We start from the raw sequence: 17,887 nt of genomic DNA, 5'->3' as shown, positions 1-17,887 counted from the left end.
CTGTTTCAAGTGACTCGAACACACCGACATTCCAGAATTCCACGGCGATGGCGAATGTCAATGTCGAACAGTTATACATGTGATTCAAGGGTCCTGGCAATCGACGACGGGAACAGTATGACGTGAGGCACAGCGAGCGACGCAAAAGTCCTCAAACGTTCTTGGTCATTTCGTTCGTCGGCATGTATGTGAACCCGTCGAAATGATGCTCCTTTGCAGCGGTTGGGCCGAATTGCTGTGTGACGGGGGAGTCGCGGGGAGGTTCTCGCGTCCAGATCGGAGCAACGTTGCCCGTATCAAGTTCGTTGGTCACGACGGGCTTGAACGGTGCTTCGACCTCCTTGCGCAATAATTTATCCCAGTCAATACTGGCAAAGAACGCGTGGTCCATAATTTCCTGCGCGCCGGACGGCCCACTGCCCAATCGCTTCGCGGGGTCTTTCAACAGCAACTACATGCGATGGCATCAGTCACAAAGTCATGGCAGGCGTACACCACGCACCCGTGTCAAGAGGTCCTTGGCGTCCTCGGAAAATGCCGGCGTGAAAATCACGTCGCGGTGCAAGATGTTGTGGAACATCTTCTTGCGGTTTTTGTCAAAGAATGGCGTCTGGCCAGTCATCATTTCAAACAAGAGCGTCCCAAAGCCCCACCAATCGACAGGCTTGCCGTAGCTTAACCCCTTCAACAGCTCGGGCGCGATGTACTCGGCCGTGCCGCAAAACGTCTTGGCACCGTCTGGAACGTCCACATTCTCCTTGGACAGACCAAAGTCGGTCAGCGCCACATACCCCTTGTCGTCCATGAGGATGTTTTCGAGCTTGAGATCGCGATACGCAATGTTCACGTCGTGGAGATGGCCCATGGCCAAAAGGAGCTGTGCCGCGTAGAACCGAGCGCGCTTTTCAGAAAACTTGCGCGACTTGCGCAAGTGGAAGAAGAGCGTGCCGCCCGTGTAGTAATCCATAACAAGGTACAGCTTGTCGTCGGTTTGGAATGCGTACCGCAAGCGAACCACAAACGGGTGGTCGATGTCGCGGAGGATACGGCGCTCCGACTTGGTGTGTTCGACTTGGTTCTTTGCAAACACGTTGGCCTTTTTGAGCACCTTCATGGCGTATGTAGCGCCAGACTGGCCATCTTCACTGCCGTCGTCTTTGCGACGCACGAGCATCACCTTTCCGAACGCACCCTTCCCAATCACCTTGAGCAGGTCAAAGTCTTCCACGCCGAGCTTGGCCTTGGGTGTTTTTTCGCCAAACGACGTCGAACGGTTGCGATCTTCACGAGGATCGACTAGTTGATCGGCACTACTGCTCGAGTTAGCACGCATCGTGCCATTGCTGCCGGCAGTGCTGCTGCCAGACTGCTGGCGCATGAGGCTCTCAGGGGGCGGGAATGGCTTGTTCCCGTCGGACGCACAGTCAGTACATGCGCGCTGAGCAGTTGACGCACCCGGCATGAATAACCGGTCACGAGAGCACGCATTGCACACAGCACGGTGGCACATGCGGCAATGATGGCGACGATCCAAGAACGTAAAGTGGAAGAGACACAAGTTGCAATGCTTTTCGCTCCCAGGGTTGTTGAACTTGCCACTCTGCGTGCGCTTCATGTCGGGGCGGAACGTGTTGGTCGATGTGTCCATGGCGTAGGCATTATCTTCGGCAGAGGATGGGGGCGGTGGTGGCACGTCCGCGGGGCGGTTCTTTTCCGTGTCGACGTATGTTGTGGCGTCGCTACGATCATGGCATCCATGAGATGCATGCCCTCACAAGCTCAGGTACGTGAGTATCCTTTACCGGACGTTCAAGAAGCGGAAGAGCGGGTCCATGACATTCTTGATGCAGAACGCGGCAACGTAGTAGTGGTTGGTGAGTGCACGAGGGGGTTTCCCGGCTGAAAGACATGTGCACCCCGTGCGGTACGGCGCGTCGCCGTCCATTTTGGCTTGGAGTGGCACGTCGTGGTTCACCTCCCAGTACATTGCACGGTGAGCCAAGAGCGATTTGACAGTCTGCGAGTCGCCGTCTTCGATACGATGGGACGATTCAATCAATGCGACTGCACCATTTCGACGCAGGAGAGCTTCGCCGCGCGAGTGCAACAAGTACTTGACCAAGACACCCCCGTATGAGTACCCGATGAAAAACACTCGCTTGGCGTCGGCAGGTGAAACGAACGCGTCCCACACCGAGTCCATGTGTTCTTCAGGCGACGCCGACCCAGGAATCGGGACTTTCTTGTTGGAGTCGCGCATCATGACGGCATTCTTGTTGGGATTCGGCACGATGATACCATACCCTTCGTCCAAGGCCTTGCGGAAGTACGCGAGCATCGACCCTGCCCGGACACCCGAGTTCAGGATGAGGCCGCGACTCCAAATGCCGGGAGAGAGACCACGGGACACCGCGACGAAGAGAACGAGTTTTTTCGCGGTCAGGTAGTTGGACGACACAAACACGTTGCACTTGAGGTGCTGTGGGCTGTTCGATGGGAGGTACACTTCCTGAAACCCCATCTCGCGTTTCATCGTGTCTTGGACATACCCGACCACGGCATTCAAAATTTCATCTTGATGGATGGCAATGTCGTTCTCGTCGAGTTGCTTCCCCGTCGCTTTGAATCGAATCATGCCGTCGTTGTCCATTGAATAGAGGGGGTGCTGAAACGGTAGCGGTTCAGGCTGGGGTTGGGTGGAGGCGGCACTTGCTTGAAGCGCCGACCCGTTGCCTTGCACACGGGTGGACGCTGGTGCACTCGGCGAGCTGTAGGTCCGCATGGGACCCGGCGCCGGGTGTGGAGCAGGGGGAGGGTTCGATGAAGCGTTGCTCTTCTTGCGGCTCAGCCATTTCGGTAGCTTGATCATCTCTGCTCGAATACGGTACTGGTGCTTCTCACTCCCTCTTCCAAGTCACTGATGTGATTGTTCAAAAGCCAGTGTATTTGGGCTATTTATATCGAAGGACGTGATTTTAGGCGTGTTTTCAGGGCTCCCTCGGAGGGGGGACCCTAAATATTTTAGACAAATTTTATATTTGTTACAAATTGCAAGATAACATGACTACTTGTCCAATTTCCAGGACCAGGTCGGGGCCCAATGCGCTCTCCTCAGAGCGACACTCAAACGTTACATCAATTACTGCACCGCCCTTCGCTGTTAACTACGTGGCACGGGCGACACCAGTCGGCGTGCCCACACCAGGGCCATTTTGTCAAGATTTGAGTGATGAACCCGGTGATTCGCAATGAAGTAGTGCTCATGGCAGCCTGTACTCCAGGATAGTTCGAGTGATGTCTATGCGAGACGTGAAAAAGGACGGGCAGCGGTGGGTGGCACGCCAGACTATCGTGGTGTCTCTTGTCGTGTCGTCGTCGCTGGTGTGACTCAAACTGGGTTTCAGACAGAAGGGCTAATTAGGATTCGTGTCATTGCATCGTTAGGAAGGGCGCCAGCCAAGGGCCGCCGACACCATGACGCTGTGTGGCACACGTTGTGATGGATGTAGATAGGACTGTACATCCCGTCCCACATGTGATGCGCTTGAGGCGACACATCAGAATGAGACCGCCTCATGTGATCCGCTGGCCATCCCGACGGTGTCGTCGAGCCGGCCGCCTTCCCACTTGGTGGTTCATCAGTGTAAAGACCAGGCTCACCTGCCTTTCCCAAAAACACTTGTGATGGCAATGAACTGATCCGGATACGTATCCGAAATGTCGCACGTGAATACAACTTGAGGTGAAACTGCCCATGGAGAAACCGACACAGCCGGGTCAAGATGGAGAACGACTACGACCCGAGCATGAACGACGGCAATGGTGCGCCCGAGCAGGAGCCTTCGTCGTACTCGTGGAAACGATCCGACGGTACTGTCCGTGCACAAACGAACGAAGATGCCGACGAAGCAAACGACGTCGAGGAAGTTGCAAGCAACGCAGACGTTCCGATCGTGTCGATGGTCGATGAACTCCCGCTGTTCGCTGACGAAGCGAACAAAAAACTTCATGCGCAAATCCGAGCGAACGAGAAACGGATGCACATTGTGAAGCAGGAAATCGCCGAGGCTGTCGGGCGATACACCATCATGGACGAGCATTTGAAGAATGTCAAGCAGGAGCTGACCAACACGCAATCGTTGCAAAACTCCAAGTTGAAGGAGATTTCAACGGAAGAGCATCTTCGCCAAGTGAGCGACCGAGAAGCGGGTCGCGTCAAGCAAGAGCTGAAGAGGCTCGAGGTCGAGTACAACGAAGTCGAGAACAAGTTGAATGCGATTCAGAATTTCCTCTTTAAAGGAAACGAAGACATGGATAACTTCAAGATGCAAATGAACTGGAACCAAGACGAGATGGAGCAGTGGGCCATGGCGGCCAAGCAGAAGGAAGACGACAACTTGGCGCTGGAAAAGTACACACGAGCCGACGACTCGCGCATCAAGGAGCTGACGTTGGAAATTGAAAAGTTGACCAAGACGCTGCAAACCCAAAAGCAGTTGGTTGAAAACGAAGTACGTGAAAATCATATTCACAAGAGCGTTATTCAGGTGCAAATGACACATATTTCAATAGGCTACAGAGACCCAAGCCAAGCAGATCGAACTCGACAAGACTGCCGAGGAGTTCCGGTCGATGCATGAAGAGCGCCAGAAGCTTGTCCAGCAATGGCAAAGCACGATCGATACCATGAAGCGCCGCGACACCGAGATCGCTGCGGCCGGTGAAACTTTTGCTGCCAAGAAGTTAGGCCTGGACGAAAAGAAGAATGACTTGAGCGAGCACAAGCACCGACTCAAGCTGCAGGAACAGGACAACAATGAACTGCAGCTGAAAATCGCAGCCAAGGAACGGCTACAATCCAAGCTACGCGCCGACCTGATGGCAGCCAACTCGCGACTGCAGGAATTCCGCGATCAAGTCGAGCTGCTCAAGAACCAACTCACGAGTGCCGTGACACAGCTCAACCAGCAGCGATCGTACAATGCCAACAAGAGCTCCAACTTGGAATCAATGAAAGAAGATTTGGACGTGAATCGGAACCGGTACAAAACGACCAAGAAGATCTTGGATTCCTGCATGACCTCGACCGAGGACGCTGAAACACTGGCGAAGAATGCGGAGGCAGACCTGGACGCGATGGAACGAGAGTCGAAGCGCTTTGACAAAGAAATCGCGCTCCTCAAGGACCAGATGTTCCGGAGAAGTCAGGCGCTCTTCACGCTGCGCCAAAGCGAAGCTGGGCTAATTGCGGAAATCTCGGGCGGACAAGCGGCGAACCGCAACTTGCTGGCCAAAATCAAGTTGTTGGACCAGTCAGCACTACGTCAACAAGAACTGGTGTACAATGGCGAGTTTCAGATCCAGCAAATGGAGCGCAAGGTGTCACGGGCGTCTGGAGAACGGTCTGCCGACGAAACGAAGGCCCTGAAAGCAGAAATTGATGCGCTGCAGGTCGAATTTGACGAAGCGCTCGCACAGTACACAATGCTTCAAACGCAGTGCAAGAAGCTGAGTGACGAACGTACTGCTCAAGAGCGAACGAAGAAGGCGTTGTTGAAGACGCGTGAAGAAATCACAGCCAAAATCGCCAAACACGAACTTGAAAACGAAAGCGCAACCAACTCGTTGCGCGCCATATTGCGCGAGAAGGAAGAGCTGCTTGTGCAGGCAGATCTGCAAAAGCTCGAGGTGAAGCGCCTGAAGGACTTGCTGAACTCTCGCGCAGACGAAGTGTTTTCCCTCGAAAACCGCGAGTTCCAGCTCAAGAAGAGCATGGATGAACGGAAGAAGGAGATTTCTGTCCATCGCGAAGTCCAGCGCGCTCAGGTGAAAGCCGCGGAAGAAGAACGGCATAAGATCTCGGTCGAGTACGGCGAGCGGGAAATGCGAGTCAAGAAACTGCAGGCAAAATTCGAAACGGTAAGCTCCCACACGTCATGAATGGACTCGTCCTGACGACGTTTGGTAGCTGTGCAAAACAAGTCCGTTCGGAAGCGCCGATGAAGACGGCCAGGAGCGAAGTCAGGCGTATTTTGTCATCAAAGCTGCACAGCGACGGGAAGAACTGCAGCGCGAAGGCGACGAGCTCGACGACAAGATTCGTGTGGCTGAAAAAGAAGTGCGCGCGCTGACCAAGACACTGCAGCACTTGGAAGGGCGCAACACAGAGTATCGTAAGAGTTTCCATCGTGCGGACATGGTCGGCGAAGAAGCCGCCAAGATGAACCAGCTGGAAGACCAAGTCAAGGCGGCGGAAGACACGTTGTTCAAACGGAAGAAGGAAATGCAGCGCCTGCAGATGGAAATCGAGTCCGAGCACAATCGGATTCAAGAGATGGAGATTCAACACCGCCATTTCAAGGAACACAACGAAAATCTGACAGCGGCGCACACACAGGTGATGAAAGAGCTTGACTTGGAAAAGGAAAAGGTCAACAAAGTGACCAAGCGCATGGACAAACTCGTGCGAGATTACCGATCCAAGCGAGATGTTGCGTCGGTCACGATCGAAGAAGTTGCCCTGGACGCTCACACGGCGAAAGAAATCAACAATGGGTTGTTGTACACGCTCGGACAACTCGCGCACGAATTCCCAGAGCTCAGCGATGTGCTGCAGACAAGTGTCAAAGCGCTCAACTTGCACATTCCTGCCCTCCCTCCTGGTTCGACATCAACTCGGTCTGGTAGTACCAAGAGCAGCGGGGCGACGGATTCGCGCCCAACGTCTGCTCGCAGCGATCGCAGGTACGATGGATGATGTGACAGCATGATGATCGTGTTTGAATAGCGACATATCCGCGAAGAGCACTGGAAGCAGTGGTCGAGGAGCGCATGTACGACGTGCAGCCCCCATGAGTAAAGTCCAAATGAGTCTGTAATTCGTATACGACTCACTGCATTGAATACAACAAAATCCGTGATGATTGTGATGTCACTGAGGCTTCAGGTATGGATCGACGTCGCATGCGCTACCCCAATCGACCGCGCGGCATGATGGTCGACCACAGTGGAGCATGACCTTGAACCCCATCAACATGTCCCGCGCGTTCAGACTGGGCATGACATGTCGAGAATCTCGAAGTATGCACCCAACTGCAGTGACCTCGACGAGAAGCGACTTGTTTCGCCACAGGTGCTTGAGGGCGATCGAAAGTGCTGATGTGTCGTCGGGTTGTTGTGCGACGGTTGCTTTGGCCAGCACTGGAGGTGTCCAACTTCATTCAATTCAGGATTATTTCCACACTCACCTGAAATTTGAGCATTTTTCTATTAATATTTCAACCAATGTATCGAAGTGGTTCCCTCGACCATTAGAAGATGACCTCGTCCATACGATGAAGCGCCAATGACCGCAAGTGCACGCTGCGAGTACAAGATCCTGCGCATGTGCGTGGACGAAGGGATGTTGGGGTGTCCATGATGGTTTGGGATCGACGAGCGATCCTCTGCCGTCAACCACAACGAAAGACCGAATTTCGAATTATCGAAGTAAAGGCAAAATATTGTATGGCTTTGAGTATATATCTTCGAAATTCTTAACGGCAGCGACGCAGTAGCCCCCAACATCATTTTTTCTGTCAAGAACGCCAACATGGCAAACGAACAAGTGGTCCGCCTGCTCTCGTCGGAGGGAGAATCGTTCGAAGTGCCTCTGGAAGTGGCCAAGATCAGCAAGCTCATCAAGGAACAAGTGGAGGACGGCGTGGAAGATGAACAGGAGTTCCCTCTCCCCAACGTCAAGACCAGTGTGTTGGTCAAGGTCGTAGAGTTCATCAAGTACCATCATGTCAACCCGATGAAGGACATTCCAAAGCCCATCGTGACATCGTTCGAAGAAGTGGTCGAAAAGTGGGATCTCGAATTCATCAACCAGCCATACGAGATGATCTTTGAGCTCATCTTGGCTGCCAACTACCTCGACATCAAGCCGTTGTTGGAACTGGCGTGTGCAAAGGTATCTGGCATTATCTTTGGCAAGACGCCCGACCAAATCCGCGAAATTTTTGGCATTGAACAACCGTTCACCCCCGAAGAAGAAAAGTTCATCCGCGACGAGAACAAGTGGCCCGAGTCGGGTTAAGCCAGAGCTACCTCAACAGTCGAATGTCCTCCCCAAGTTAGCGGCGAAACGCGACCGAAATGGCCTTAATAATATATGGATGGTTTCGTCATTGCCGTGTGGACGCGTACATTCCCCTCGGCAGTGGGGTGCATGCTTAGGCTGCGAGCCACGCACTGCCAAGGGCAAGATCGTCCTTGCAGCTTGCGTATGTGCGGAACTCGGAAAGTGTGAGCGGCATTGATATGCATGCATCGATTTCCACGGCACCGAGAATGTACATGCAGGAAGATCTTTTGATGGTACTAATCGCCTTTGGTTAGTACTACCGTCCATGTACTAGTATATTTTCCGGATCCGGATACCTGTTTGTTTTGAAATTTCAAAAGCCGACTGCTTTCGATACACTTTTGCGCAAAGTGATCGATCGCCATGAAAAGCAGCAGCGACGAGAGGCTGAAGCGCAGTCATGACAGCTTATCACCTCAAACTCCAGTGGATATCCGCAAGAAGATGCGCCGGCAAGTTCAAACGGTGTGCGAAGAAGATAGTGAAGCGAATGACGTCATCCCCGCCAGATTGGCAGTGAAGAGGAAGGTTGACAAGCATCCGAGCAAGAGAGGATTTGCCAAAGCAGCGAAACATGTTGACAGCGATGACGACGACGATGCACCCTCGATTCCCGCGCCATCGAACTTATGCCGTGTGAACGATGTGTTTCAGACCCCGCCAAAGAAGGCAACGTCACGAAGCGTTTTTGAAGAAGCAACTGCCGTTAGTGTCGAGCTTGAGAAACGAGGGTCGCCTGGTGGCGATACAGGTCCAGTCCTTCCACCACCTGCACGTGTTTTGACGGAAGAGGAAATGGAACGCCGTCGGCGGAGAAGAAACTCGAAAACGTTCCAGTCGCGGCGAAAGTCGTTGACGCCAAATGCCAAAGCCAAGCAATACGTGTCCGAAATGTACTCGACGATCATCAAGATGTCTTCTGAGAACGTGCGTTGGTTTTCTCTGCAAACTCGAGACCTGATCAAATCGAAATGGTTAGAAAATCAACTCGAAGAACTCGTGGTCGCTGCACCTAATTGATCACATTGACGATATCCTGAGCGGAAAACGGTGAGTCCCAATGGTGCCGACGTCGAAATGATAACACACCATGTAGCCATGAAGATGAGCTACCTGAAAGCGCCGCTGCTGGCGACACGTACAATTTTCAAAAGGCCAGCTGCACCCTTGACGCCAGTGTCAAAATCTACTCATACCGCGTCGACGACACGTGGAATACGTCGTTCAAGGTGCTCGAAAACTTGACTCGTGGAGACGAATCGGCTCAACGTAAGAGTTTCTAGCTTGAATGCTTCATGCCAGGTCATTACTCGTCAGTCTAGATGACGGTGGCGACGACGAAGACGTTGGCGAGCGCCGTGCAACGTCGAAAAAGGTGGATGTGTCACAAGACTTCAATGGTTTATACCTGATGGTGTAGCTGACGGTGGCAAACACGATCGAGACGAATATGAAGAACATCAACATGAAATCCGTTGACTTGGAATTTCAAGTCGACCCGCTCTTTCAAAAGGTAAGATTCTGCAAGATACACTAACCAACTCACGAGGAAATTGCCTATAGATGTCCCAAGCATTTGACGAAGGAGGAGCGAAGGGAATGCTCATGGTCAACTTGGTAAGTTACCTTCTTCCTTGCATTTGAAAGCATGCTGAGATGAAGGCTGAACCAGAGTGTGCACAACGGGTGTAAAATCGTGCTCGATTCGAGTAACGTCAAGGCAGCGAACGACAGCTCTTCGCATCAGCCGCCCGTGGAGGACGATTCCAAGCCTCGGAAAATGATCAACATTTCGGGGCTCACGAAGAAATTGCGCTCGTCGGCAACGGTTGTTGAAGTACGTTGGAGATTTTTTTGCCATGGCAACGTCGAGGTCTGACCAAATGATTTATGTGTTCTAGTCGTTTGACATTTGCCCCAAGCTGGAACACTTTTACGACCAGTTGAAAACTATGAACAACGAATACTTTGACAAGAAGATTTCAGTGCCGCGTTTGGATGTAACTGCGTCGAGCCACAACCGGCGCTTGACAATGTTGTCGCAAGGATTGATCACTCCACGCAAGACGCCTCGAAAGGAGCTGGAAGCAGCATCGACCAGCGGGAAGCAGGAAAGGTCGATGGAGGTTGGTGTTGCAACTCAAGTCGACGATCACGCCATGGACGAACCCGATTTTGGCATGAGTGGAGACGACGAAATGGGAGATTATGAGACTGGAACTCCCCACAACACTCGTGTCTGCACGGTTGGTAGCGTCCAAAACCGAGATCTGGCAAGAGTAAATATGTCAAACTTAGGGTCACGATGAACCAGTCCATGCAGAAAATGCTACGACGACCAAGGACGAGCCGGAAGACCAGCCTGTCATTGCAAAGCCTTTGAACTTTGACGACGAAGAAGACCAAACGGCGTATTTGCTCGAAAGTGCGCTGATGCGGTCTGTGAACGCCGAGCAAATGGACGATTACTCGTTTTTTGACGCAAAGACGCTCAAGAATTGGGCCGGTCCACAGCATTGGAAAGTCAAGCTTCCTGGAATTCGTATCAAGAAGAGTGCCGTGCGTAACCCGGATGGTCCCGCCAAACCTCCTGCCGAGAACGACGACGAGCCAATCAAGGGCAAAAAACAGTCGAAACAGCGACACCCCACCCCAGGCAAGCTCAACTTTAGTCTCGCACCTGCCCAAGTGGCGCAAGCGCTGAAAAAGCCCAAACAAAAGTCGTCGTTGGAGATTTCGGCGCCGATATTAAAGCGAAACGAGAGCAAGGCGGCCGAGCTTGTCCATCCTGTCGACATGCACATCAAGGTCGAGCGATTCTACCAACTGTTCACTCGGCCCAGGTCAAATGTTATGTTCGCGTCGATGATGGCGCCGAACAAGTCCAACACCCACACGACCTACCATCAACCCACTTCTACATTCAGCCACGCCCGTCACGACGACGACAACGGCGTCGACTTTGGCGACGGCGGGAACGACTACTTGAACGATGAGGATGACTTCCAAGGTACGACTCGAGTCGGTGGACCATGCAACACCGTTTTGTGATAGTGTCTGGACTCATCCAAGCCGATCGCATCGTCGACAAGGTCGACATCCAGTACGAACGGTTTGCCAAACGCGTCGACGTCAAGAAACTGAAAGAAAGCATTTGGGACTCGCTGCCTTTTCACAACGCTGACGACGACGCATCCATCCAAGAGCTCACGACCGGCACGGCCAACCTCGAACTAAACAAGAAGGCCGCCGACGATGTCGTGTCGTTCGAAGAACTCGTCCACGAAGTCGCGCCGAAAGTTCCGTCGAATGTCACCGTGTCGTTCTACTTCATCTGCATGCTTCACTTGGCCAACGACAAGGGCCTCGAGCTGGTCGGCCAAGACGACATGAGGGACTTCAAAATCCTCCATGACCCGTCCATCGCGCGCTGAGACCCGTCAGATACGTACCAGTAAATAAATATCTTGTCATGGGCCCAAGCAATCACTGGGGGAATCGCTGCGTCGTCGCCATGGCAGTTTAGGTTGCTGTCCGATGGCATCCGAGGCTTGGCTACAACACTCGACGTACTGGTTGAAGGTGGATATATAGTTACACGGGGCTCATGGCCAACTCAAAGTTTCCACCCACGATCGGCGTCTTCGGGGGCGACGGCGCTGTTTGTGTTGAGGTTTTTGTATGCCGTGACTTTGGTTTTCGTGACTTTCCCGCCGCGTGCAGGGGACAGCAGCTTGTCGCTGCGCCTCGAGTTGGACGACGGCTTGAATCCCGACGGGAGAACGATCGGCATGACCTCGTTGAAATCGCGAAGCGCGTCATCGAAGGCAAAATTCTCAGACAGGATGCTGTCGCGGAGACTGCCGCTGTCAAGCGCATCCGAGAACACGTCATCGTTCTTGAACGACTCGAATGGAAACGCGTACGTGTGGACGACAGCGATCACCATCATTTCAAAGCAAATGAGGACGTTTTGGATCCCATTTGTCACGTCGTCCGTCGTCCAGGAGCCGAGCTGGTGGATGATTTCGAACCGCGACAGGAAGGCAAGGACGACGCTCTGCCAGTACGATAGAAAGAGCACCGCTTTGACGCAGAGGAACTTAGGCACGGGATTGTACGGCTTGAGGTGTGTGCCCAGCGCCAAGTAGAAGAGCACGAGGTAGTAAAACGCATAAGTGACGCTGGCGTTGATGATCAAAGAGAGGTACAAGTACCCTCGGTTCAAGACAAAGTGACCTTGCCCGTACATATCAAATTTCTAGACATGTTGGTCGAGATCAGCATGCTCTCTAAGCATGGAATGCGTGAGTACCTCCAAGATAATCGCAAGCAATCCCGTCAGTGGCTTCAGCACCACGAACTGCATCGCAGCCATTTTACAATCGCGGAGGAACCGTTTGCCCATCTTGATGGGTTGGTTGCAATAGTTGAATGGAAATGGATGAGGAAGGTCCGGTAGCGTTCGTAGAATCTACCTCATTGTCAAGAAAAGTGGAGAGGGATGTAACATACCCGCACGACGCGGTCGTCGCTGCCGTCTCCGAGATATGCCACCATCAACGCGAGAAAAAGATAGATCACATACGCTTCGTAGCAATCGCGAAACATGTCGAGAAACAGCGACCAGTCTTTAAAGCGAAGTGACAACCACGACGTCGTTGCGTAAATAGGCACCATCCACAGAATCCCAATGATCTTGCGCTGCACCAAAGGCTTCGTGAAATATACCAAGTGATTCCGAATGAGCTTCACAGACGTGATCAGCGCAGTCAGCACGAACGTTCCAGAGATAACCCACACAATCAACTGTACACGACTTTCTTCGTCATCCTCTGCATTGAACGCAAGTGGCCCTGCGTCGAAGAACCGACGGAGCGGTGCCGGGTTCTCCATCGAATTGACCATGATGGTTGAAAAATATCTTCGCGTGGTTTCCTTCAACCAACATCCGGATAAAGTCAGCTTCCATGTCAAATGTCATGGGACATTGGACTCAACGACGTTCTGCAACCCGACAACTATCATGCGTCGCTATGCATACACGTCAAGTGGCTGCGCTTGGCACGGCAGTGGCATCTGAGTAGCCCGAGTGATTCCTTCCACGGCGCGGGCATGCGAATTGTGTCCATGCGACATGGAATTCGCCTGTTTGGTCGATACCCATGCAATTCTGGTTGAACTTTGGTTATCCGGATACTACGAGATTAAATACGATATTTCGTTGGAGAGGTTCGAATTTAATATCTGAGGCTCAGAATGGCAGACTGGATTTATCTAAAACAAAGTATGGTGATGCCGAGGGGGGTATTTAGCGTATTTAATTGGTGCCGACGTATAATTATGTCTGATGGGCAGTCGCAGTGTGATTCACTTGCACAATCTCCACATGCGCAGGCGCCGCGGGTCAAGCCGGCCGTGCTGGACGCCGTCTCTGTGGCTCTAGATGAGTCCGATGAAGCCACAGAACCTGCCGTTCAAGTCCCGAAGTGCTCGCTTGTCGACGTCAACTTCCTGTTTCCGTCGTCGTGGGGAAATTCGTCTGCATACCAACGTCTGCGCCACTTGCGATCGATTGAAGCGAGTGCGCTGCGCTACCAACTGGAACGTGAGTCTAAGTCCACGCCTATGAATGAGCGCGACGTACCGGCACTTCGTCGTATCGATGCCTTCATGGAGATCCAACGGCGGGAATGTTTTCGATTGGATGGGAAGAACCCTCACTACTGCTCCAACTCGCACATGTACTTATATGCAGCACGCAACGAAGACGGCGAGATCATTCGAAAGGAGTCCGTTCGCGACCGCGTGTGGCCACCCAAAGAGTTTGCCCTGAAAAACACACCAAAGACAGGTCCGGGGCGCGGCGGCGGACGTAAACGCAAGGTACCTGACAAAACGCCCGCTCAACTGGACGAGGAACGGCTAGCCATGGACACTGGCAAGACTTGCATTGATTGTGGGGCAATGAGCTCCCCGTTGTGGCGCCAAGTCGATGCTGTCGTGGAGATTCCAGACACACTCGCCCCTGATCAAGAGGTCATCATACCAAAAGAAGACATATGTCTTGCATGCTACGTGCAGCGCACGTGCGGATCGAAAGTTCGAGCTGGCCAGCTGTCCAAGAAAAAGAAAGAGAAAGCGTTGATGTCCAAGGCCGTGAAGGACGAGTCGTCCAAATTGAAGAAGATGGCGGCGGCCGTCCCTGTTGCCCCTTCTCCCGCCGTAAGCACACCAATAGTTCCTGTGGCAAGCGCAGCTGAATCAGAAGGTGACGAAGCAGACGACATTAGCACAGGCGACGACAAACGGCGCAAAAAGAGCACGAAAAAATCGTCCAAGAAGAAGAAGAAAAAGTCGAAACGAAGCTCGTCGTCCGCTCCTGGTTCTCCGGCGGTGTCTCCAAAACGATCCACCACTTCCCCGAAGAAATCGAATCCTGTGGCGCTCACCCCCCTCGTTGTTGTGCACGACGACGACAACGACAGTGCCGACATGATTCCACCGCCTCCAACGTCTCGATCAAGTCGAAAGGAGTCGAAGAAGCGGTCGCGGGACGCTTCACCTCGCGTGACGCCCAAAGCCAGCAAATCCTCCAAGAAAGACTCGGCCGCCATCTTACCGATCGAAACCCCCCGGGAAAAGGAGCTACGCGCGAAGGGACAGTATTGCCCTGTGTGCAATCGAACGTACGAAGACGACGATGCGAGCGAGTTTGTGTGCTGCGACGGGTGCGAAATGTGGGTGCACAGCTTCTGCGACCCCCTCATGAATGCGTACGAACAACTCATGTCGAGGAATTTTATCTCTGAGCAACCGTGTCCTTTGTAGGGAGCGACTGCATGCACTGGCCGACACGGATGCGAAGTATATTGGCCCGTGCTGTGCCCACAAAAAGCGCCAACGGTGAAGTCGAAGCTCGAGATGAGGTCTGGTAACTCTGAATATACAATTGCAATGGCAACTTTTGCTGCGCTGTGCCTTAAGTTGTCTAATTCTGGTCGTTGCACGATTCCACGGGCTAAAGCACGAGCTCCACGTTTATGTCTTCCGCGGCCGCTTCGTCCGGTGGATCCTCCACTTCACCATGTTGCGGCGGCGACGTGTGGAACGAAGTCACCAACGTCGCCGTCGCGCTCTTGGCAAACGCGCGCTCGAGCCGCACCTTGGCCGCGACGTCTGGGGTCATGGTGGGCACCGCAAATGCGATGCAAAATTGGAGCGCCACGACTGCATGCTCAGCCACAAAAACTACCCACACCTTGGCGGACGGTGTGATGCCAGGCAAGTACTGCTCAATTTGAGTTGTCGTGAAAGCCACGTGAAGGCAATTGGTGATGACGGCAACGACAGACATCATGTGCAGGACGGGCAACCTATCGAGAGCACTGCGCGTGACATTTCGACAGGTTGATGGCCACACCCGCGCTCGTTGAATCCGAGCAACCATGGCGAACTCAACGATGGACTTACCAGATGCCGATGCCGCTAGCCTTGTACGCGCGCGGGCGCTGCGTCGTGTGGCATAGTTTGAATGCGACGACGCGGAGAGACACGACATTGTTCACAAACGCGAGCAACGGGGCGAGGGGGAACGCGACAGTGAAAAAACTCACGTACCCAAATTGGATAAGCATCTCCGTGTAGTCATCGAACGTGTCGTAGGGGTCAAGATGGCACTCGTCCCAGACTTCGGACGTCGCATGCTCGAGACGCAGGCACTGGTGCTGGGCTCTCGTGACGGTGGAGCGTCCGTGCAATTCCATGTTTGATCCACCCGCTGCGAGGCCGCCGCCAGTGTTGTGGCGCTGGTCGTTGTCGAGCAATTTGGTCGTGGCCTGGCGTTTCCGGCGCAATTGGTACCGCCGACGGAGCAATGGCACCCCAGTCTTGACCACGTTGTTCCACATTTGCCCCGACAACATGAACGTCGCGAGCTGAATGGCCACCCGCAGCAGGTTGTTGCCGGCGGTGAAAGCGTAGTAGTAGAGCGTAGCAAACACATGGATGCACCGAAATGGAAACACTTTGAGGATGAGCGCGCTCTGGTGGGCCGACTCGGTCGCATGGTTCTCCCAAATCGTCATCTTCGTCGCGAGCCACGTGAATGCTATGTCAAGCAGCGGGATGCACAGTCCGTACAACATGGGCATGACAAGGCAATACAACCAGAATGGAGGCGTCAGAATGTCATGGATCGACGACAGCGTCAGATTGTGCTGCTGCAGCGTCGCCGTCAAGTTGTTTTTGATGGCGAGACTCTCTTCCTCGACGCGATCGCGGGCGGTGAACGCCGTGTACATGATGGTCAAGATGGCAGCAATGCAGCCCACGACGACTGACCACGTCACACTGTACTTGAGCCAGCGCTTCCAGCTGCAACGGGAGGACATCGTGGAGAGGCGGAAGGCCGGACGGAGCACCTCTTCGTCGTCTTCGTACCCAAGGACGCCCCACCGATACGCCAGCGAGTTGGCCCGTCGTTTCCACGCAACGAGAAACGACGACGCCCATACCGCCATAAACAGCGCGTACAACGGCGCCAAGGGCTGATCCAGCGAAGCAGTCTCGACTTGCTGGGTAAAGAGAAAGATCCCAACGACAACGGGCGCTACCAGCCACTTTGTGTACATTTCGACCCAGGCAAAGTAGAACGCGACCTTTTCCCCAAAATACTTGGCCACGTCGTCCAGCGGCTGGTTCAAGCAGTGCCGTATCAGCCGACCAAGGCATGCCACCCGCGCGACCCAAGCATTCGACGCTGGCGACGATGGGCGCCAATAGCTGACCCATACATGCCTGAGATACTCCAAGTTCGCCTTGTGCAGCGGCATCATGTGCTCGACGACAGCTCCAAACAGTTCGCTACCAGAGCTGTGAATCGCGCGGCCAAGGGATAGTTGTTCCAGCGCGGCGCCTTACTTGTGGTCATTCAGGCCAGCCCCGCCTTCGTCCGATGTCAGTAAGAAGTGCACGATCGACTGCTTGTCCTTGTCGAGGAATTGCATGACACCTTCGGGGGCGGCTGTCGCGTCAAAATCGACAAACGTTGACCGAAGTTTCGTGGAAAACTCGACCCACATCAAGTCGCATCGTCGCTGCTTTTTCAGCTTCATTTGCTCGGCTCCGTGCTGCGTCCACAGTTGAGGTCCTGTCGACGAAAGCGACCGAGTCACGCAAACAGCATACCTCGAGCGCTTCTTGAGTCGCCTTGACTTTGACCAGGAGCTTCTTCCCATCCAACGATCGAATGCGCTTCGTTTGCAGACCCGCTGTGTGCAGACGCCGCAGCACCTCGGCGCTTGCTTTGTGCGGATTCTTTTTGTAAAACGCTTTCAGATTTGACGAGACGGGTGGAGCCATGCTGAGCCGCCGGTCCGACCCCTCGGCGACTCCAAACTCGTCGGTTCGGGACGGTTTGAAGATAATGGCAAAGTCGAATTCGGCCTCGACCTTGGACAGCGCACCGATTTGTGTCCCTCCATCGTCGTTGGCCGACGGGAGTGCTGCGCGTCGAAGGATCGACGACTTTCGAGGCGTAGAAGTTGTCCAGGCTGACGGAGCCGTGCCTCCGCTCGCGGTGTGGGATGTGCAACCAACTGGACTCTCGATGTCGACGAATATCTCGCCAACGTTCCTGTCAGCACTGCCATGCCCGTTGGCCGACCTGCGACGACGTGGGGAAACCATGGCCTTGGCTGATGCTGGTCCCGTTGTCGCCGCAGGTTGCTGGCGCGAGCTTCGTCGGTCCATCGTCAA

The 17,887-nt window shown here is 53.7% G+C and overlaps 7 protein-coding genes across 7 annotated transcripts; 4 read left to right on the top strand and 3 right to left on the bottom strand.

Moving 5' to 3' along the window:
- H310_04018 (AGC/AKT protein kinase) lies at positions 1–2,918 on the bottom strand. The gene is made up of 3 exons (XM_008868132.1): positions 1,803–2,918; positions 503–1,739; positions 1–451 (listed from the first exon to the last, which is right to left on the bottom strand). The coding sequence occupies exons 1-3, from the start codon at positions 2,867–2,869 to the stop codon at positions 152–154; spliced, it is 2,604 nt and encodes an 867-aa protein (XP_008866354.1). The 5' UTR covers positions 2,870–2,918; the 3' UTR covers positions 1–151.
- Positions 2,919–3,763: 845 nt separating this feature from the next.
- Positions 3,764–7,219, top strand: H310_04017 (hypothetical protein). Its single transcript, XM_008868131.1, has 4 exons — positions 3,764–4,511; positions 4,573–5,919; positions 5,969–6,744; positions 6,788–7,219. The coding sequence occupies exons 1-4, from the start codon at positions 3,783–3,785 to the stop codon at positions 6,876–6,878; spliced, it is 2,943 nt and encodes a 980-aa protein (XP_008866353.1). The 5' UTR covers positions 3,764–3,782; the 3' UTR covers positions 6,879–7,219.
- A 323-nt stretch (positions 7,220–7,542) lies between these two features.
- On the top strand, positions 7,543–8,171 carry H310_04016 (hypothetical protein). The gene has a single exon (XM_008868130.1). It carries the CDS (start codon positions 7,592–7,594, stop codon positions 8,078–8,080), a length of 489 nt encoding a protein of 162 aa, XP_008866352.1. The 5' UTR covers positions 7,543–7,591; the 3' UTR covers positions 8,081–8,171.
- Positions 8,172–8,456: 285 nt separating this feature from the next.
- On the top strand, positions 8,457–11,618 carry H310_04015 (hypothetical protein). Its single transcript, XM_008868129.1, has 10 exons — positions 8,457–9,055; positions 9,108–9,178; positions 9,225–9,397; positions 9,451–9,503; positions 9,549–9,641; positions 9,692–9,745; positions 9,801–9,965; positions 10,030–10,374; positions 10,427–11,138; positions 11,183–11,618. Exons 1-10 carry the CDS (start codon positions 8,492–8,494, stop codon positions 11,560–11,562), a joined length of 2,610 nt encoding a protein of 869 aa, XP_008866351.1. The 5' UTR covers positions 8,457–8,491; the 3' UTR covers positions 11,563–11,618.
- An 80-nt stretch (positions 11,619–11,698) lies between these two features.
- Positions 11,699–13,044, bottom strand: H310_04014 (hypothetical protein). Its single transcript, XM_008868128.1, has 3 exons — positions 12,644–13,044; positions 12,444–12,602; positions 11,699–12,389 (listed from the first exon to the last, which is right to left on the bottom strand). The coding sequence occupies exons 1-3, from the start codon at positions 13,034–13,036 to the stop codon at positions 11,745–11,747; spliced, it is 1,197 nt and encodes a 398-aa protein (XP_008866350.1). The 5' UTR covers positions 13,037–13,044; the 3' UTR covers positions 11,699–11,744.
- A 402-nt stretch (positions 13,045–13,446) lies between these two features.
- Positions 13,447–15,106, top strand: H310_04013 (hypothetical protein). The gene is made up of 2 exons (XM_008868127.1): positions 13,447–14,904; positions 14,960–15,106. Exons 1-2 carry the CDS (start codon positions 13,472–13,474, stop codon positions 15,036–15,038), a joined length of 1,512 nt encoding a protein of 503 aa, XP_008866349.1. The 5' UTR covers positions 13,447–13,471; the 3' UTR covers positions 15,039–15,106.
- A 43-nt stretch (positions 15,107–15,149) lies between these two features.
- H310_04012 (hypothetical protein) lies at positions 15,150–17,886 on the bottom strand (the record flags this gene model as incomplete). Its single annotated transcript, XM_008868126.1, has 4 exons — positions 17,318–17,886; positions 17,051–17,259; positions 15,602–16,993; positions 15,150–15,504 (listed from the first exon to the last, which is right to left on the bottom strand). Exons 1-4 carry the CDS (start codon positions 17,879–17,881, stop codon positions 15,150–15,152), a joined length of 2,520 nt encoding a protein of 839 aa, XP_008866348.1. The 5' UTR covers positions 17,882–17,886.
- Position 17,887: the final 1 nt, after the last annotated feature.

This window comes from Aphanomyces invadans, assembly GCF_000520115.1.
Source record: "Aphanomyces invadans strain NJM9701 unplaced genomic scaffold supercont1.6, whole genome shotgun sequence".
NCBI lineage: Eukaryota > Oomycota > Saprolegniomycetes > Saprolegniales > Verrucalvaceae > Aphanomyces > Aphanomyces invadans.
This window is presented reverse-complemented; position numbering and strand designations above follow the sequence as displayed.